We start from the raw sequence: 21,548 nt of genomic DNA, 5'->3' as shown, positions 1-21,548 counted from the left end.
CCTAGAAGGACAAGGGCAGCAGGCGCATGGGAACACCACCACCTCCAAGTTCCCCTCCAAGTCACACACCATCCTGACTTGGAAATATAATCGGCCGATCCTTCATCATCCCCACTCTGGACCTGATGATGGAGGGAAAGGACACTGCACAACATTGCATAAGATCAAGGGAGGCGAAACATAAAAATAACTTGGGAGACGTGGGCAGTAGCTGTAGAACTGAATTTATTGTCTCACACATATCGGTTGTAAATACATTGTGTGAGGACGATGAACCAAACTGTGCCAGTGACTGCGAGAGAATCGCCTCAGGCACCTTTGGGAATACAAACTACTTCCATTACCATGGTAACAAACCTAAAATTAAATTTTTTTTAAACCGTAATGATGATTAATCATAATAAGACAGGTATGGATCTCAGGAAAGAGCATATTAATATAACAGTCAGAGAATGGCAATGTCACTGATGCCATGAAAACTGGATGTTTTTGGAGGGGGGAGTTTTTTGGACTGCGCCTCAATTTTTAGCCTCCTTCGGGTCAGTTTAACCGCAGCACGATAAAGATAGCACGCCAGAGCAGCTTTTGCTATGCTAACCACCCACCTCCCCGCCCCACTGCACCCTTGACACAGGCCAACTCAGGATTGTTCCTTGGTGAAGCCTCGTAGGCCTCAGTCAGGTTTCCATAGCAACCTGCTGACTAGGTTAGTGGGACAGGTGAGCGGCGACCTTTGTGTTTTTTTTGGACGGAGCTCTCTGCAACCTTCTAAAATATAAGGTAGAAGACGAAACGTCTGTTTTATTCCCTTTAAAGATACAGGACATTCACTCTCTCCTCTCCCTCCCCCCCCCCCCCATCCAAACTTCTGGATCTGATGATACGGGACGGCTTTGATCAGCAGTGAGAGAAATCTAGAACTCGAGCCCCGATTCCACTCGCCCGCCGAGTGTCCAGTTCTACTTCTGGCGAGGTAGGTACAGCAGGCGGGGAGGGGGGAGGCCGTAAAGGCGCAGCCATCTGTGCCCCTCGCGCTCTGCACCGCAGGCAATGCAAGGTAGATTTTTAATCCAATTCGGCAATAACTCAGGCAATTTTTTAAAAAGGCGCTTAGCCGCGACAGAATGGCGAGGCAACAGAGCGAGAGGGGCGCAGTCGGCCTGAATGAGATGGGTGTTGCTATCGAGGGGAGGCCGCAAAACGCTGTCTCTCTGCGTAAGTTGCACTCGGAACACGCGATGGGTTTGTGGTAACAGTTCCTGCATCAAAAACAACAACAAAAAAACAAGCCCGCCGCTCGGTTCCGAGAGCGCCTCGCACGTGGGCGCACTAGGCTGGTGGGGGTGGAATCACATCCTGCTCTATTTTCTTCCCCACAGCGGAAAGACCAATTTGCGCCTGTACGCCAGTATGGTTTTTAACAGCCGAGTTTCATGGCGGCGGGGGGGAGGTTGGCGATTTTCTACTTTATTCGATGGCGCGAGTGTACGGGGTAACTAGCGCGGGCAACCGCCAAACCATAAGAACATAAGACGTAGGAGGAGGTCATCCAGCCCCTCAAGGGTTTTGATATAGACAGGGAGAAACTGTTTCCAGTGGCAGGAGGGTCGGTAATCAGAGGACACAGATTGAAGATAATCGGCAACAGAACCGGAGGGGAGGGAGCGAGTTGTTGTGATCTGGAACGCGCTGCCTGAAAGGGCGGTGGAAGCCGATTCAGTAACAATTTCAAAAGGGAATTGGATACATACTTAAAAAGGAAAAACTTGCAGGGCAGTGGGGAAAGAGCAGGGGGGAGTGGGGACTAATCGGAGAGCTCTTTCAAAGAGCCGGCACAGGCACGATGGGCCGAATGGCCTCCTTCTGTGCTGTATCATTCATAAGAACATAAGACGTAGGAGCAGGAGGAGGTCATTCAGCCCCTCGAGCCTGCTCCGCTTTTCAATAAGATCATGGCTGATCTGATCTTGGCCTCAACTCCACTTCCCTGCCGCTCCCCACAACCCGCGACTCCCTTATCATTCAAAAATCTGTCTATCTCCACCTTAAATATATTCAATGACCCGGCCTCTGTGGGGAAGAGAATGCCAAAGATTCACGACCCTCAGAGAAGAAATTCCTCCTCATTTCCGATTTAAAAGGGTTTCCCCTGATTCTGAAATTATGTTTCTCCCATCGAGGGGAAACATCCTCTCATTTACCCTTCCAAATACGCGACTGTGTTTTCTGATTTGATTTTTTTTTTGTACACAATCTGTGTTGTTGGGATGAGTAAAGCCACAATTTCCCATTCGTATTTCTAGTTCCTTATAGAAGTAAACCTGGGTTGAACCCTGTCTAAAGCATCGATACTCGTCCCGGTTAAGCCGCGCCTCGATTTCAAAAAATTCTCATCCTGGTTTTCAAATCCCTCATGGCCCTCACCCCTCCCTATCTCTGTAATCTCCTCCACCCCCACAACCCCCCCGAGATATCTGCGCTCCTCTAATTCTGCCCTCTTGAGCATCCCTGATTATAATCGCTCCACCATTGGCGGCCGTGCCTTCAGCTACCTGGGTCCTAAGCTCTGGAATTCCCTCCCTAAACCTCTCCGCCTCGCTACCTCTCTCTCCTTTAAGACACTCCTTAAAACCGACCTCTTTGACCGAGCTTTTGGTCACCTGCCCTAATATCTCCTTACGTGGCTCGGTGGCCACAGTTTTTGCCTTGTAACACTCCTGTGAAGCACCTTGGGATGTTTTACTGCATTAAAGGGGCTATATAAAAACAAATACAAATCCGCTCGCCTGTCACTTTAATTCTCCGCTCCACTCCGACCTCTCCATCCTCGGCCTCTTGCACTGTTCCAACGAAGCTCAATGTAAGCTCGAGGAGCAGCACCTCATCTTTCGATTAGGCACTTTACAGTCTTCAGGACTCAACATCGAGTTCAACAATTTCAGATCACGGTCTCTGCCCCAATTTTTTTTTTCTCTCTCACATGGCAGCTGTTGATCATTCAGCCAGCGCCATTTACACCTCATCTGGACCCATCTTTTGTTTCTTACCTTGTCCCATTACCATCACCTCTCGCCTCTCACCATCATCCCTTTTGTCTCTTAATCTCTCCCGCCTTCCACCCTATCACAGACCTTCCCTTTTGTTCTTTCCTCTCCTCCCCCCCCTCTCCCTGCACTTGCTTAAAACCTGTTCCATCTCCAATTTTTTCCAGTTCTGACGAAGGGTCATCGACCTGAAACGCTGGCTCTTGTTTCTCTCTCCACTCAATGCTGCCCTGACCGGCTGAGCATTTCCAGCACGTCCTGTTTATATTTTATATAAATACAAGTTGCTGTTGTTCTGCGGAGCTCAAATACTTCCTGAGTTGAAAGATGAAAGTTAAACTCATTAGGACTTCCTGTCCTCGAACACTTTCCCACCACACTCGCTGCTTCAGCTGAACTGGGCTTTTGCCTCGCTTGACCTCATCAAACACGACTAATCAATCCCTAAACCACGCTTTATTATTTTACCAAGGGTTATTTTTGGTCTTTCTTGTTTAGATGCTCATTATTTTGTTACCGGGGTAACGTCCTTTGCAAGACGCTAACAGGGATGAGGCAGTTCTGACAATTTTACTCCGCCGTTTTCCTCATTCCATTAACTGCTCGACACTGAGTGATTGTCTTTAAAGGGGGAGGGTTATTGGGGCAAGTTTCCCCCATTTCTGTTCGATCCCTTCAGTAAACAGGGAGAAACTGTTTCCAGTGGCAGGAGGGTCGGTAACCAGAGGACGCAGGATGAAGGATAATTGGCAAAAGGACCAGAGATGAGATGAGTTTTTTTTACACAGCAAGCTGTGGTGATCTGGAATGTGCTGCCTGAAAGGGCGGTGGAAGCAGATTCAATAGTAACTTTCAAAAGGGAATTGGATAAATACTTGGAAAGGAGAAATTTGCAGGGCTGTGAGGAAAGAGAGGGGGGAGTGGGACTAATTGGAGAGCTCATTCAAAGAGCCAGCACAAGCACGATGGGCCGAATGGCCTCCTTCTGTGTTGTATCATTCTACCATTCATCCCTCTGGCCTGATGTCCCCAGCTGAGAGGTGGCTGCAGACTCTTCTCCCAGGTGCCTACCAATGCCCCCTTGGAGCTGGACACCTCAAGATGGCAGTGTCAACCCATCTCACCCCCCCGCTACCCCACTCCCACCTCGACTACCCTGGAGCCTGTGCCCATCCCTGCTCTATGGTACTGAGTGTCAGTGCAGTCCTGAAAGAACTGAAAAGACTTCGCACCAAGGGGCAGTGTGACCAGCCACAGCAAGTGAACGCAACATAAGAACATAAGAAATAGGAGCAGGAGTCGGCCATTCGGCCCCTCGAGCCTACTCTGCCATTCAATGAGATCATGGCTGATCTTCTGCCTCAACTCCATTCACCGGCCCTATCGCCATATCCCTTGATGCCCTTACTAGTCAGAAATCTATCGACTTCTGTTTTGAATATACCCAATGACTGAGCCTCCACAGCCCTCTGGGGTAGAGAATTCCAAAGATTCACCACCCTCTGAGTGAAGAAATTTCTCCTCATCTCAGTCCTGAATGACCTACCCTTTATCCTGAGGCTGTGGCCCCTGGCTCTAGACTCCCCAGCCAAGGGAAATATTCTCCCAGCATCCACCCTATCAAGCCCTGTAATAATTTTGTATGCTTCAATGAGATTCCCTCTCATTCTTCTGAATTCAAGAGAATACAGGCCTAGTTTACTCAATCTCTTCTCATACGACAGTCCCGCCATCCCTGGAATCAATCTCGTGAACCTTCCATTGCACTCCCTCTATGGCAAGTGCACTCCCTCTACGGCAGATGTTTGGGGGAAATTTTACCCCTAGTTTGCCCCCAAAACAGAGTGCGCTCCCTCCCCAAGAGGTGGTAATGCCCCTCCAAAGGGTATTGCAGAAATTGAGAGGCTATTTTTTTTTATAGAAATATACCCTCAAGAGATCCAGCGTTGAAGAAATTAGCACAGGAACGCCGTCACCTCCCAGCCCCCCTCCAAGTCACACACACCATCCCGACTTGGAAATATAATCGGCCGTTCCTTCATCGTCGCTGGGTCAAAAATCCTGGAATTCCCTCCCTAACAGCACTGTGGGAGCACCTTCACCACACGGGACTGCAGTGGTTCAAGAAGGTGGCTCACCACCTCCTTCTCAAGGGCAACTAGGGATGGGCAATAAATGCCGGCCTTGCCAGCGACGCCACAGAATGAGTAAAAAAAAGCACCAGAAGGGGAGTTGGCAAGGGGGAGGGAACAATTTCACATTCGCTAAATCTATAAGTTGCCGCCGTGTGTCACACACACACCTTATTTGGGCATCACTGTTATGAATCTTATGTTCCATGAAGAAAGGCTCATGAAATAACACTGGACGGCCAGCTGGTGGCGCCGTCCAAGGAGTATAAATACTCGGGCGTGGGCCCAGCTTGCCCAGGGACATTTTGTAAACAGGAACTGGTGAAAGATAACTAGACCTCCATGTTTTGAAACAAGTTGATTAAAGCCTTGCTTTATACTCGAACCAAGTGCGTAGTGAGTTTTATTACATCAGTCACCGTTCTGGGAGGCGCAGGGAACACCTGCAGCTGCACGTTTCTACCTGGAGCTTTGCCCTGAATGCCCAGGAGCAACACCATGGGAGCAATGTTCCCTGCGGGCTGCACGGCTGCTTCTCAATGAGAGAAACCGCGTGCTGGGGGGGGGGGGGGGGGGGTATTTTGAATGGCACCCGCGCGCAGTCCCTTAAAGGGGCCGTGCGGCGCCAAAAGAAATTGCAGGGAGCACCGCTTGGGAGAGCCGCCAATCTTATTTTTAAGAACGGAAATATTGATGGCTTTTAAGTTTTAGGGGTTTTTTTTCCCCCTCTCCCCAATCCAATCTTTTCATAAACGGGTGACATTGCCAAGTAGAAACAACGAAAAAAAGAGGCTGAATTATATTACCATGCACCACTGCACCCTGTCCATGCAACTTCAAGCCTTGGACTATAACAGTACATAGCCGGCAAAGGAGGTGAAGGGAAAGCGGAGAGTTAAACGCACGATAAACAATGTAAGGGATGCGAGTTCGCGCCAAGGCGCCTTCAGCCCCGTCGAATGTCCCTCAGCTTCTCGGCAACCTCCTGCAGCTCCTGCTCAATCTCGGCCAGGTTCTTCAGCTTGTGTTCCTAGGAAAAGGGGAATTTAAAACATTTAAAAAAAAATCACGGCAAGCAAGTGTGTCAAAAGAAAGAACTTGCATTTCCACAGCGCCTTTCACAACCTCAGGACGTCCCAAAGCGCTTTACAGCCAATGAAGTACTTTTTTCTTTGCAGTGTAGTCACTGTTGTAATGTGGGAAACGCGGCAGCCAATTCACGCACAGCAAGCTCCCACAAACAGCAATGTAATAATGATCGGATCATCTGGGTTTAGAGTCATAGAGTTTTACAGCACAGAAAGAGGCCCTTCGGCCCATCGTGTCTGCGCCGCCCATCCATCCCTGTCCAGTCTAATCCCATTTTCCAGCATTTGGTCCATAGCCTTGTATGCAATGGCATTTCAAGTGCTCATCCAAATGCTTCTTGAATGTTGTGAGGGTTCCTGCCTCTACCACCCTTTTAGGCATTGAGTTCCACATTCCAACCACCCTCTGGGTGAAAAAGTTCCTCCTCAAATCCCCTCTAAATCTCCTGCCCCTTACCCTGAATCTATGCCCCCTTGTTATTGACCCCCCCTACTAAGGGGAAAAGTTCCTCTTTATCTACCCTATCTATGCCCCTCATCATTTTGTACACCTCAATCAGGTCCCCCCTCAGCCTTCTTTGCTCCAAGGAAAACAACCCCAGCCTGTTTAGTCTTTCTTCATAGCTGAGGCGCTCCATCCCAGGTAACATCCTGGTGAATCTTCTCTGCACCCTCTCCAAAGCAATCACATCCTTCCTATAGTGAGGCGACCAGAACTGCACACAGTACTCCAGCTGTGGCCTCACCAGCGTTTTGTACAGCTCCATCATAACCTCCCTGCTCTTATATTCTATGCCTCGGCTAATGAAGGCAAGTATCCCATATGCCTTTTTAACCACCTTATCTACCTGTTCCGCTGCCTTCAGGGATCTATGTACATGTACACCAAGGTTCCTCTGACCCTCTGTACTTCCTAGGGTCCTACCACTCATTGTGTATTCCCTTGCCTTATTTGTCCGTCCAAAATGCATCACCTCGCACTTTTCAGGGTTAAATTCCATTTGCCACTTTTCTGCCCATCTGACCAACCCGTTTATATCGTCCTGTAGCCTGAGGCTTTCCTCCTCGCAATTTACCACCCCACCAATTTTCGTGTCATCTGCAAACTTACTGATCATACCTTTTACATTCTCATCCAAATCATTTATGTAGATCACAAACAACAAGGGACCCAGCACCGATCCCTGAGGTACCCCACTGAACACAGGCTTCCAGTCACAAAAGCAACCTTCGACCATCACCCTCTGCCTCCTGCCACTCAGCCAGTTTAGGATCCAACGCGCCAAGGCACCCTGGATCCCATGGGCTCTTACCTTCTTGACCAGTCTCCTATGCGGGACTTTGTCAAAAGCTTTACTGAAGTCCATGTAAACCACATCCACAGCATTTCCCTCATCCACCCCCCTAGTCACCCCCTCGAAAAATTCAATCAGATTTGTCAGACATGATTTACCCTTGACAAAGCTATGCTGACTATCCCCGATTAATCCTTGCCTCTCCAAGTGGAGACTAATTTTGTCCCTCAGAATTTTTTCCAATAATTTCCCTACCACAGATGTTAGGCTCACTGGCCTGTAATTCCCTGGTTTATCCCTGCTACCCTTCTTGAATAATGGTACTACATTAGCTGTTCTCCAGTCTTCTGGTACATCCCCTGTGGCCAGAGAGGTTCTGAAAATTTGTGTCAGAGCCCCTGCAATCTCCTCCTTTGCCTCCCACAGCAGCCTGGGATACATCTCGTCCGGGCCTGGGGATTTATCCACTTTTTGGCCTGCTAAAACCGCTAGCACCTCCTCCCTCTCGATGCTAATATGTTCAAGTATGTCACAGTCCCCTTGCCCGATTTCTATGTCTGCATCGTCTTTCTCCATAGTGAACACAGATGCAAAAAATTCATTTAAAACCCCGCCTACATCCTCTGGCTCTACACAGATTGCCACTTTGGTCCCTAATGGGCCCTACCCTTTCCCTGGTTATCCTCTTGCCCTTAATATACTTATAAAACATCTTAGGATTTTCCTTTATTTTGCTCGCCAGTGTTATTTCATGGCCCCTCCTCGCCCTCCTAATTTCTTTTTTAAGTATGCCCCTGCACTTTTTATACTCCTCTAGGGCTTCTTCCGTCTTTAGTCTTTTGTAACTGCCAAAAGCCCCCCTTTTATTTCTAATGCATTTTTGTATATCCCTTGTCATCCAAGGTTCCCTTTGCTTGTTGGACCCACCCTTGACCTTTACAGGAACATGTTGGCGTTGTACTCTCTCTATTTCCCTTCTGAAAGTCTCCCACTGTTTTGATGTGGATTTTCCTATAAGTAGCTGCTCCCAGTCCACTTTGGCCAGATCCTGCCTTATCATATTAAAATCGGCCTTCCCCCAATTTAGAACCCTTATTTCCGGGCCGTCTTTGTCTTTTTCCATGACCACCTTAAATCTCACCGAATTATGGTCACTGTCGCCAAAATGCTCTCCTACTGACACTTCCACCACTTGCCCGGCTACATTCCCCAGAATTAGGTCCAGTACCACCCCCTCTCTTGTAGGACTTTCTACATGTTGGCTCAAAAAGCTCTCCTGGATGCACTTTAAGAATTCTGCACCCTCTAAGCCTTTCACACTCTGACTATCCCAATTAATATTGGGGAAGTTGAAATCCCCCACTATTATTTTCGCACTTTTCTGAGATTTGCCTACATATCTGTTCCTCTATCTCCCCCTGACTGTTTGGGGGCCTATAGTACACTCCCAGCAAAGTGCTTGCCCCCTTTTTGTTTTTAAGTTCTACCCATATGGCCTCATTAGAGGAACCCGCTAATATATCATCCCTCCTTACAGCAGTAATTGACTCCTTAATTAATATTGCAACACCCCCTCCCCTTTTACACCCCCCTCTGTCTCGCCTGAAGATTCTATACCCCGGAATATTGAGCTGCCAGTCCTGACCCTCCCTCAACCATGTCTCCGTGATAGCAACAATATCGTACTCCCATGTGTTCAACAACACTTTCAGTTCATCCACCTTATTTGCAAGACTCCTTGCATTAAAATAAATGCCTTCCAGCCCTGCCATATTCCCTTTTGCCTTCACATATTTGCTCTGCCTTCCCAGCTGACTTGTTTTTTCCTCTGTATTTGGCTGTAAATTACCCCCTACTATAGCTCCACTCTGTACCCCATCCCCCTGCCAAGTTAGTTTAAACCCCCCCCAGCAGTGCTAGCAAACCTCCCCACAAGGATATTGGTTCCCCTCTGGTTCAGGTGTAAACCGTCCGACTTGTACAAGTCCCACCTTTCCCAGAAGCAGACCCAGTGATCCAGGAAACTAAAGCCCTCCCCCCTGCACCATCCCTTTAGCCACGCATTCATCTGTTCTATCTTCCTATTCCTATACCCACTAGCACGTGGCACCGGGAGTAATCCAGAGATTACAACCTTTGAGGTCCTGCTCTTTAATCCTTCACCTAGCTCCCTAAATTCTTGCTGCAGGACCTCATCCCTCTTTTTACCTATGTCGTTGGTACCAATGTGGACCACGACCTCTGGCTGTTCACCCCCCCCCCCTCCAGAATGCCCTGCAGCCGCTCAGTGATATCCTTGACCCTGGCACCAGGGAGGCAACAAACCATCCTGGATTCACATCTACGGCCACAGAAACGCCTATCTGTTCCCCTTACTATAGAATCCCCTACCACTATTGCTCTCCCACTCTTTTTCCCCCCTTCCTGGGCAGCAGGAGCACCCCCAGTGCCAGGAAGTTGGCTGCTGCTGCCTTCCCCTGGTGAGTCATCCCCCTCAACAGTATCCAAAGCGGTATACCTGTTTGAGAGGGGAATGGTCACAGGGGTCTCCTGCACTACCTGCCTGCTTCTATTGCTCCGCCTGGTGGTCACCCATTTCCTATCTTCCTGTGCAGCCCTTCCCTGCGGTGTGACCAACTCACTAAACGTGTTATCCACGAACCTGGTTGAGGGATAAATATTGGCCCCAGGACATCGGGGAGAACCCCCCCCTGCTCTTCTTCAAAATAGTGGCCGCGGGATCTTTTACGCCCACCTGAGAGAGCAGACGGGGCCTCGGTTTAACATCTCATCCGAAAGACAGCACCTCTGACAGTGCAGCTCTCCCTCAGCACTGCACTGGGAGCGTCAGCCTAGATTTTTGTGCTCAAATCTCTGGAGTGGGACTTGAACCCACGACCTTCTGACTCAGAGGCAAGAGTGCTGCCCCACTGAGCCACGACTGACCTGGGGGTCTGTGTGCACACATCGTTAAAGGTGGCAGGGCAGGTTGAGAAAGCAGTTAAAAAGGCTTACAGGATCCTGGGCTTCATAAATAGAGGCATAGAGTACAAAAGTGTGGAAATTATGATGAACCTTTATAAAACACTGGTTTGACCCCAACTGGAGTATTGTGTTCAATTCTGGGCACCGCACTTTAGGAAGGATGTGAAGGCCTTAGAGAGGGTGCAGAAAAGATTGACGAGAATGATTCCAGGGATGAGGGACTCCAGTTACGTGGATAGACTGGAGAAGCTGGGATTGTTCTCCTTAGAGCAGAGAAGGTTGAGAGGAGATTTGATCGAGGTGTTCAAAAATCATAAGGGGTCTGGACAGAGTAGAGAGAGAGAAACTGTTCCCATTGGTGGAAGGGTCGAGAACCAGAGGACACAGATTTAAGGTGATTGGCAGAAGAACCAAAAGCGACATGAGGAAAAACATTTTTACGCAGCGAGTGGTTAGGATCTGGAATGCACTGCCTGAAAGGGTGGTGGAGGCAGATTCAATCACGGCTTTCAAAAGGGAATTGGATAAGTACCTGAAGGAAAAACATTTGCAGGGAAAGGGCGGGGGAGTGGGACTAGCCGAGAGCTGGCACGGGCTCGACGGGCCGAATGGCCTTCTTCCGTGCTGTAACCATTCTATGATTCTATTACGACGCAAGTACCGTGTCTATTGTCTGGCTTCTCAGGTCGACCTAAAAGATCCCACGGCATTATTCAAAGAAGAGCAGGGGGAGGGGAGTTCTCCCCGGTGTCCTGGGGCCAATATTTATCCCTCAACCAACATCACTAAAAAAACAGATTATCACATTGTTGTTTTGTGGGAGCTTGCTGTGCGCAAATTGGCTGCCGCGTTTCCTACATTACAACAGGGACTACACTTCAAAAAAGGATTTCATTGGCTGTAAAGTGCTTTGGGCCGTCCGGTAGTCGTGAAAGGCGCTATATCACAGAAACCTCACAGTGCAGATAGAGGCCATTTCGGCCCATCGAGCCTGCACCGCCCGAAACGTCCACTTGTCTTCTCTCAGACCCTGATGGCTCTGCTATGCATTTACTGTTTCTTCATTCATTTCCACTTAAGCTGAATCCTCGCTGAGCAAAGGCCCATCAAACACTCCCCTCCGGCAAACACACGTCGCAGTAGCTCGTCGGCAAGTGGATAAACACACGTGAGCTGTGAGGGGACTGGCTGTAAACTCAACGTGACTGCAATCCCAAGGAACATCACTGCAAGTGCAATAATAATTGAATGGCCCAATAAATCAGCCAATACAGTCGGCAGCTCGGCAGTGGCGGTTGGAAGCGAGCCGGGGATCGTAGTCCAGCTGGAGATGGTTGAATTTTAAACTCGTGTTTTTGGCCGAATGCCACGATTCTTAAGTTAACAGCTCATCAAAAGTTCAAGGGAAAGGTGAATTTCCCATGGCTCAGTTGATAGCACTCTCTCGCCTGAGTCATGTGAAGGTTGTGGATTCCAAGTCCCACTCCAGAGACTTGAGCACAATAAATCTGAGGGAGTGCTGCACTGTCGGAGGTGCCGTCTTTCGAATGAGACGTTAAACCGAGGCCCCCATCTGCTCTCAGGTGGATGTAAAAGATCCCACGGCCACTATTTCAAAGAAGAGCGGGGGGGTGGGGGGGGGCAGTTCTCCCCGGTGTCCTGGGGCCAATATTTATCCCTCAATCAACATCACTACAAACAAATGGATGATCTGGTCATTTATCACATTGCTGTTTATGGGAAATTGGCTGCTACATCACAACAGTGACTAACTTCAAAAAAAAAGTACTGTACTTCATTGGCTGTGATGTGCTTTGGGAGGACGTGAAAGGTGATATATAAATGCAAGCTTGTTCTTTCCAAATTGTGCCATTTTAATCAGGAGCATCGTGCCATCGAAAGGTGCGGCCGAGAACGGTGACAATATTAAAGAAAGACACGCATTTCTAGAGCGCCTTTCACGACCACCGGACGTCCCAAAGCGCTTAACAGCCAATGAAGTACTTTTTGAAGTGGAGTCACTGTTGATAGATTTTTGTTGGGTATGGGGTATTAAGGGTTACAGAACCAAGGTGGGTGGATGGAGTTGAGATACAGATCAGCCGTGATCGAATTGTATGGCGGAACAGGCTCGAGGGGCCGAATGGCCTCCTCCTGTTCCTCGCTGCGCTGCAGTGTCAGCCTTAAGTATGTCGTCAAATGCTGGAGCAGGAATTAAGTAGTGCTGTTGTGGTAGGAATGGGGAGTCACGTTGAATTGAAGGAACCTACCTTCCGTGTGAGGGATATCGCAAAGCGTTGAAGAGGACCTTTACTATCTCACTCACCTTGAGATTCAGGGGGGAAACACAAGAAAAAATGTCTACTGACCTCATGCTTCAGTTTCCACTCTTCCTCCTCCTTCTCTCTCTCTTCCTCCTCGTCCTCTTCCTCCTCCTCTTCTTCCTGTTCTTCACTGTTTTTGAAATCATGGTGCCTCTTCCGTAGGTACTCAAGGTCCTCGTCGAGTCTCTTCTTCAAGTCCATATCTTCTTCCAGATGATGGTGTCTCTTATCATCCTGCCACTTCTTCTCAAGAGAATGCTTGCCATCAGTCTCTTTTAGATGGGTTTTGGAATCCAAGATCTTGATCCCCTTTTCCTCCGCTTCAAACTGATCGGTTTCTTCATCACTGGCATTTTCTTCAACTCGTTTCTTAACATTTCTCTGGTCTTTCTCGTTTCTCTTATAAAAGTTGTCTTCTTCTGAGCTGTACTCTTTGCTGTGATGCTTCTTCTCGTCGGCTCTCTTGTCTTCTTCATCTTCCAGTTCCTCCTTGGTGATCTTCTCAATCAGTTCGTCTAGTTTGAGGACATCATGTTCTTCCTGCTCAAGTTCTTTGGCTCTTCGATCCTCTTCCTCAGATGCTTCTCTGTGTCTCTTCTCAGAACCTCTGTTGTCTTCGTCGTTGACCTCTTCTTCGCTTTCGTGCATAACTACCTTGGTGACATCTTCACCGTTAATAACTTCTTTATCTTCATGTTGCTCCTCGACGTTTGCTTCTTTACTTTCCTCATATTCTTTCATGTCTTCCTCCCTCTTTGAAGGGATATCCTTCTTGTTGTTGGCCCCTCCTCGACTAACAACATCGTCCCTCTGCTCAGCTCTTCCTTCCTTCTTGTCTAACATGTGACGCTTCTCCATATTGTCCTCTTCATTCCATTCTACACTTTCTTCCTCCGGGTAGTTCCATTTTTTGTCGCTTTCCAGAGACTTTTTCTTGGCTGAGCTGTCTCGCGTCTCCTCTGTGGATGGAGAAAATGAGAGTTAAGTACATCTAATATACGTTCAGGCTTGGGCTGAGAAGTAGCAGGTAACATTCGCGCCACACATGTGCCAGGCAGTGACTATCTCCAACAAGCGAGAGTTTAACCACCGCCCCTCGACATTCAACAGCATTACCATCGCCGAATCCCCACCATCAACATCCTGGGGGGTCACCATTGACCAGAAACTTATCTGGACCAGCCACATAAATACTGTGGCAATAAGAGCAGGTCAGAGGCTGGGTATTCTGCGGTGAGTGTCTCACCTCCTGATTCCACCATCTACAAGGCACAAGTCAGGAGTGCGATGGAATACTCTCCACTTGCCTGGATGAGTGCAGCTCGACACCATCCAGGACAAAGCAGCCCGCTTGATTGGCACCCCATCCACCACCTTAAACATTCACTCCCTCCACCACCGGCACACCGTGGCTGCAGTGTGTACCATCTACAAGATGCACTGCAGCAACTCGCCAAGGCTTCTTCGGCAGCACCTCCCAAATCCATGACCTCTGCCACCTAGAAGGACAAGGGCAGCAGGCGCACGGGAACACCACCACCTCCAAGTTCCACCTCCAAGTCACACACCATCCTGACTTGGAAATATATCGGCCGATCCTTCATCGTCGCGGGGTCAAAATCCTGGAACTCCCCCCCTAACAGCACTGTGGGAGCACCTTCACCACACGGACTGCAGTGGTTCAAGGTGGCGGCTCACCACCATCTTCTCAAGGGCAATTAGGGATAGGCAATAAATGCTGGCCTTGCCAGCGACGCCCACATCCCAGGAACGAATCTTAAAAAAAAAAATACAGAACAGATCTACAGCGGAGTTGCTAATGGTAAGTTTGAGGATATGCTACTTTAAAACGATTGAAACAGGTTTGATAGTCTAATAGTTCTGGTTCTGGACCAGCAACCTAGAGGTTGTGGGTTCAACTCCCGCCATGGCAAGTTATGGTTCAATTCAATAAATCGGTAATGTGTGGGCCGGCACCATGAAAGCTGCTGGACTGTCCTAAAAACCCAACTGGTTCGCTCATGTCTGTTGGGTAAAAGAAAAGCAAGAAAGACTTGCATTTCTATAGCGCCTTTCACGACCTCAGGACGTCCCAAAGCGCTTCACAGCCAATGAAGTACTTTTTGAAGTGTAGTCACTGTTGTAATGTAGGAAACGTGGCAGCCAATTTGCGCACAGCAAGCTCCCACAAACAGCAATGTGATATTGACCAGATCATCTGTTTTAGTGATGTTGGTTGAGGGATAAATATTGGCCCCAGGACACTGGGGAGAACTCCCCCTGCTCTTCTTTGAAATAGTGGCCGTGGGATCTTTTACATCCACCCGAGAGAGCAGACGGGGGCCTCGGTTTTTCGTCTCATCCGAAAGACGGCCCCTCCGACAGTGCGGCATTCCCTCAGCCCTGGCACTGGGAATGTCAGCTTAGATTTCTGTGCTCAAGTCTCTGGAGTGGGGACTCGAACCCACAACCTTCTGTCTCAGAGGCGAGAGAGAGACACCATCTGAGCCACAGCTGATGAGTGTCACACTTACTTCACGTTTACACCTATCACATTTTCCCCCTCCTCTGTCTTCTGTGTGATCTGCCAGCAATGATTAAATAATGAGTTTCGAATTAAAATTGCCAGACAGAAATTTACACCCCAACATTGCTTTTTTGATCCCTAAATGGAACAAATCCTTGCGGTTACTGTACCGTGATGTGTGAGCTCTTCCAGCTCCTTCAGAAGATTCTGATGACGCACCATGGCCAGAATCCTTTCATCTACCGAGGAATATAAAGAGCAGGGTTAGTTGGAGAAGTGGTTTCATATCTAAGGGACACAAGCAAACAAGGCTGAGAATGGTCAGGCAGATCATAAAAAATATCGTCAAAAGGAAAGTAAATGAGAACATAATGAGGAACATAATAAATAGGAGCAGGAGGAGGTAATTCGGCCCCTCGAGCCTGCTCCGCCATTCAATGAGATCATGGCTGATCTGATCATGGCCTCAACCCCACTTCCCTGCCCGCTCCCCATAACCCGCGACTCCCTTACCGTTCAAAAATCTGTCCATCTCTGCCTTGAATATATTCAGTGACTCCGCCTCCACAGCTCTCTGGGGAAGAGAATTCCACAGATTCACGACCCTCCGAGAGAGGAAATTCCTCCTCATCTCAGTTCTAAATGGGCGACCTCTTATTCTGAGACTGTGCCCCCGAGTTCTAGATTTCCCCACGAGGGGAAACATCCTCTCTGCATCTACCCTGTCGAGCCCCCTCAGTATCTTATATGTTTCAATAAGATCACCTCTCATTCTTCTAAACTCATCAATGAGTGTAGACCCATCCTGCTCAACCTTTCCTCATAAGACAACCCCTTCATCCCAGGAATCAACCTCGTGAACCTCCTCTGAACCGCCTCCAATGCAAGTATATCCCTCCTTAAATAAGGAGACCAAAACTGTGGAGACCAACACAGGAAGAGACGCAGAGACGGAATACTCTCCATTTGCCTGGATGAGTGCAGCTCCAACAACACTTAAGAAACTCGACATCATCCAGGACAAAGCAGCCCGCTTGATTGGCACCCCATTCACCACCTTAAACATTCACTCCCTCCACCACCGGCGCACCGTGGCTGCAGTGTGTACCATCTACAAGATGCACCGCAGCAACTCACCAAGGCTTCTTTGGCAGCACCTCCCAAACCCACGACCTCTTCCACCTAGAAGGACAAGGGCAGCAGGCGCATGGGAACACCACCACCTCCAAGTTCCCCTCCAAGTCACACACACCATCCTGACTTGGAAATATAATCGGCCGTTCCTTCATCATCACCGGGTCAAAATCCTGGAACTCCCTCCCTAACAGCACTGTGGGAGCCCCTTCACCACACGGACTGCAGCGGTTCAAGGCGGCGGCTCACCACCACCTTCGAGGGCAACTAGGGATGGGCAATAAATGCCGGCCTTGCCAGCGATGCCCACATCCCATAAATGAATAAAAAATACAGAGAGAGTCAGAGAGATAGAATACAGATCGAGAGAAAATGAGAGTCAGAGGGATTTAATAAAGATATAGAGACAGAGTACACAAGGAGAGAGACAGACGCAGATCAGAATGCCGTCAGAGAGAGGGACCAGTGACCATGAATCTGCATCCTACAAGAAACAAGCCAGCACATTCAGTAAAAAAAAGGGGAGCGACAATTAGAGGCAAAGAAACGTGGGAAGGATGTATTTGAGCAACGGTCCAACCTTCTTTGAGGATCTTGCTGCATTCACTGCTGACTGGAATCGGCTTGGGTTTGGAAAGTGTATCTGAGATCACTTCGACAATACACCTGGTGACCTGCAGAGGGAGACAAAGATACACAGGGAACATAAGGACATAAGAAATAGGAGCAGGAGTCGGCCCCTCGAGCCTGCTCCACCATTCAATAAGATCATGGCTGATCTTCGACCTCAACTCCACTTTCCCGCCCGATCTCCATATCCCTTGATTCCCCTAGAGTCCAAAAATCTATCGATCTCAGCCTTGAATATACTCAACGACTGAGCCTCCACAGCCCTCTGGGGTAGAGAATTCCAAAGATTCGCAACCCTCTGAGTGAAGAAATTCCTCCTCATCTCGGTCTTAAATGGCCGACCCCTTATCCTGAGACTGTGCCCCCTGGTTCTAGACTCTCCAGCCAGGGGAAACATCCTCTCAGCATCTACCCTGTCAATCCCCCTCAGAGTCTTGTATGTTTCAATGAGATCCCCTCTCATTCTTCTAAACTCTAACGAATAGAAGCCCAATCGACCCAATCTCTCCTCATACATCATTCCTGCCATCCCAGGTATCAGTCTGGTGAATCTTCGCTGCACTCCCTCCATGGCAAGAACATCCTTCCTCAGGTAAGGTGACCAAAACTGCACACAATACTCAAGGTGCGGTCTCACCAAGGCCCTGTACAACTGCAGCAAGACATCCTTGTTCCTGTACTCGAACCCTCTCGCTATGAAGGCCAACATACCATTTGCCTTCTTAACCGCCTGCTGCACCTGCATGCTTACCTTCAGTGACTTCTCTCGATCCATTCCTTTCAAAATCCTAAAAAAAACTCAATCAAATCACCCCTTAACCTTCTGTATTCCACAGATACGTTCCCAGCAATTGTGGGGAGGAGTCCGTGACCTAGCCCATGAATTTTCTAACCAGTTCCTACAGGGCGGGCGGGAGGGGGGGGGGGTCCGGGATATAACCCGCCTGCCTGCACATGCGTGGGAATATTATAATGACATGCAAATGAGGCCCATACATCATGTGGCAGGTTTCCTGCCATTTGCACCCTAGCAACGCCGGGCATCCCTGTTGTCCGCCATTGCTAAGGGCCTGAGAGATAGGCCTCAGCAGTGGGAAGAGGAGAGGATTGGGCGAAACTGTGATGCCCCCCCAAGGTCGAACACCTTGACGAATGGATACTTGGACAAGGTATCAGAGGCTCTGCACCTTCAGGGTGAGGGGGGAAGGTGGCGGGGGGGGGGAAGACGGAGAGAGAAAAGAGTCCGAGTAAAGAAAACGGCTAAACAACCGTATTAAGTGCAGGATCGAGACAAGGAGCAGGAATCCTGGCTGATGTTTGCCCCTCCCTGTCTGGCCCTGAGTGCACCTGGAGCTCGGATCAGACGGTTCAGCAGAGACCAGAGGTTGAAACTAGGACCTTCCTAACTGTGGCTCAGCATCGCGTAACACAGAGACAACTTTACTGTTCTCCCTTGTCCCCTCCCCTCCCCTCCTCCACTCTCCGTCTCTCCACTCCCCTCCCCCTCCTCCCCCTGTCCCTCCCCCGTCCCTCCAATCTCCCCACTCCCCTCCACTCCTCCCCTCTTCCCTCCACTCCCCTCCCCATTCCTGCACTCTCCTCCACTCCCCTCTGTCCCTCCCCATCGCTCTCCTCCACTCCCCTCCCCATCCCTCCACTCTCCCCCTCCCCGTCCCTCCACTTCCGCCACTCCCCTCTGTCCCTCCCCTCCACTCTCCCCCTCCTCTCCCCATCCCTCCACTCTCCGCCACTCCCCTCTCTGTCCCTCCACTCTCTGTCCCTCCACTCCCCTCTCCATCCCTCCACTCCCCTCCCCTCCCCTCCCACCACTCCACAACCATCTCTAAGGAGTAAAACCATAAATTACCTCATTAAAACACTGAAATAATTACAAAAATGATGCTGCTTAAAACAAAATAAATTTGACCACTATTGGTGGCCGTGCCTTCAGCTGCCTGGGCCCCGAGCTCTGGAATTCCCTCCCTAATCCTCTCCGCCTCTCTCTCCTCCTTTAAGACGCTCCTTAAAACCGACCTCTTTGACCGAGCACCTGTCCTAATATCTCCTTATGTGGCTCGGTGCCAAGCCTTGGCTGATTTATGCTCCTGTGACGCGGTTTTACTATGTTAAAGGTGCTATATAAATACAAGTTGTTGTTACAGTGACTAGACGTCAAGCTTGGGGTTTCAAAAGGCTGAAAAGGGCAGGAGGAGAGGGAAGACATTTTAAACAGCAAGGTCGCAGCCAAGCCAAGAGAAGACGATGCTGACCTTCTCATCTTCCTTCACCAGCTCGGATGACAATGGTCGGCAGTTCACTGGAACAGGAAACAAAAACACAATAAATAAATGGACTCTATATTTGTGGAATGCTGCGCCGATACTGACGGCAGGGCAGTCAATGATGACAGTAGCGCTGGGCCCCAGAAATATTACCACAGCCCCCCCACCGCCACCCCCAACCCCCTCCCCCCACCACCACGCCCCACCCCCTCCCCCCACGCCCCCGGACATCTGATTGTCTCGGCCGTGGCTCAGTGAGAACTGACCCCTCAGTCAGAAGGTCGCGGGTTCGAGTCCCACTCCAGAGACTAACACATAAATATCCAGGCTGACTCTCCCAGTGCAGTGCTGAGGGAGAACTGCACTGTTGCAGGTGCCGTCTTTCGGAAGAGTGTCCGTGATGGGCGGGCAGTGTCTGCGATGGACCCACATTATCCATTAACTTTTCTTTTCACTTTTTGGGTGCCAAGGGATCACCTGTGTCATTCGATGATTTTCTGTGTTTAGTTGAAGGACTGCACTACGTTGGATTGATTGCAAAATGTTGCAACTGGGTTAAGAAAATGTCTCTGCACAGTGTCTCTTCTTAAAAGGCTGTTTAATAAGATGATTTAAAAATAGTCTGGGATATATATATATATTCCACTAAAGTGGCATAATACAAGTCTGGTTAGATAACATAAATGAAATCCCCCTTTCGCAGGATTGCTAACGATTAATTAATATTAACATCGAATTCACAGCACAGGAACAGGCCATTCGGCCCAACTGGTCCGTGCCGGTGTTTATGCTCCACACGAGCCTCCTCCCACCCCTCTTCATCTCACCCCATCACCATATCCTTCTATTCCTTTCTCCCTCCTGTGTTTATCCAGCTTCCCCTTAAATGTATCTCTGCTATTCACCTCAACCACTCCCTGTGGTAGCGAGTTCCACATTCTCACCACTCTCTGGGTAAAGAAGTTTCCCCTGAATTCCCGATTGGATTTATTAGTGACTATCTTATATTGATGGCCCCTAGTTCTGGACTCCCCCCTACAAGTGGAAACATCTTCTCCACGTCTACCCTATCATAATCAGGAATTAAACTACCTGCTGTCCAGGATATCTACCCCGAGGTGTGCCGGGGGAAGGCCCTGAGAATCGTCAAAGATGCGAGCCACCCCAGCCACAACCTCTTCGCCCTGCTCCCGTCCGGTAAGAGATACCGAAGCATACGGTCTCGTACCAGCAGGTTTCGAAACAGCTTCTACCTCCAGGCCATAAGACTCATGAACGTATAATTTATTATTATTTATTACTGTTTTATTTATTATTACTATTTCTATTAGTATTTTATCATTGTTATGCCATATTTATTCCAATGTTGGGAGGACTCGTAAAAATCAACATTTCATTGTGCAGTACACACGTCTGCTGCATATATGACAAATAAAATTGAATTGTAATTGTAATCTTAAAGACCTTCATCAGGTCACCCCTCAGTGTAAATATTAATATAATCAGCAGAATTAAACAGCATCATTCTCATTGCTACTGTCACTGTGCTGGTTGCCAATCTCCTCACCTCCATGTGCCCGGTATCTGCTTTAATAACACTTACTTACCTCTTCCTCACCACCTCCACTGTATTGAACCATCCAAACAGATCTCTACGAGTCAACTTTGATTTAACAGACCAAGCTGAGAACTTGCATAAGACCATAAGAATTAGGAGCAGGAGTCGGTCGTTCAGCCCCTCGAGCCTGCTCCGCCATTCAATAAGATCATGGCTGATCATCGACCTCACCTCCAGTTTCCCGTCCGATCTCCATATCCCTCGATTCCCCTAGAGTCCAAAAATCTATTGATCTCAGCCTTGAATATACTCAAAGACTGAGCCTCCACAGCCCTCTGGGGCAGAGAATTCCAAAGATTCACAACCCTCTGAGTGAAGAAATTCCTCCTCATCTCAGTCTTAAATGGCCGACCCCTTATCCTGAGACTGTGACCCCTGGTTCTTGACCCCCCAGCCAGGGAGAAAGAACCTCCCATCTGATATTAATCTGTTAATCAGAACCAAAGTCTCTCTGCCTTGCCTTAATTTTATATAAATATATATTGTATA

At 48.9% G+C, this 21,548-nt stretch overlaps 1 protein-coding gene across 1 annotated transcript in view; it reads right to left on the bottom strand.

Annotated features, from left to right (window-relative positions):
* Positions 1-208: 208 nt before the first annotated feature.
* Positions 209-21,548, bottom strand: part of LOC147096703 (uncharacterized) — a 37,050-nt gene continuing 15,710 nt past the window's right edge. Inside the window, exons 2-6 of the mRNA XM_085973127.1 lie at positions 19,430-19,476; positions 17,110-17,203; positions 15,566-15,634; positions 12,914-13,827; positions 209-6,206 (exon numbers count right to left, since the gene is read on the bottom strand). Of these exons, the coding sequence (XP_085829253.1) occupies positions 6,123-6,206; positions 12,914-13,827; positions 15,566-15,634; positions 17,110-17,203; positions 19,430-19,476 (1,208 nt within the window). The 3' untranslated portion in view covers positions 209-6,122. The remainder of the gene's footprint in view (positions 6,207-12,913; positions 13,828-15,565; positions 15,635-17,109; positions 17,204-19,429; positions 19,477-21,548) is intronic.

Source organism: Somniosus microcephalus, chromosome 34 (genome assembly GCF_052327205.1).
Source record: "Somniosus microcephalus isolate GS21.2 chromosome 34, FLI_Smic_1.0, whole genome shotgun sequence".
NCBI lineage: Eukaryota > Metazoa > Chordata > Chondrichthyes > Squaliformes > Somniosidae > Somniosus > Somniosus microcephalus.
The sequence above is the reverse complement of the archived record's forward strand: the minus strand, read 5'-3'. Positions and strand labels throughout refer to the sequence as shown.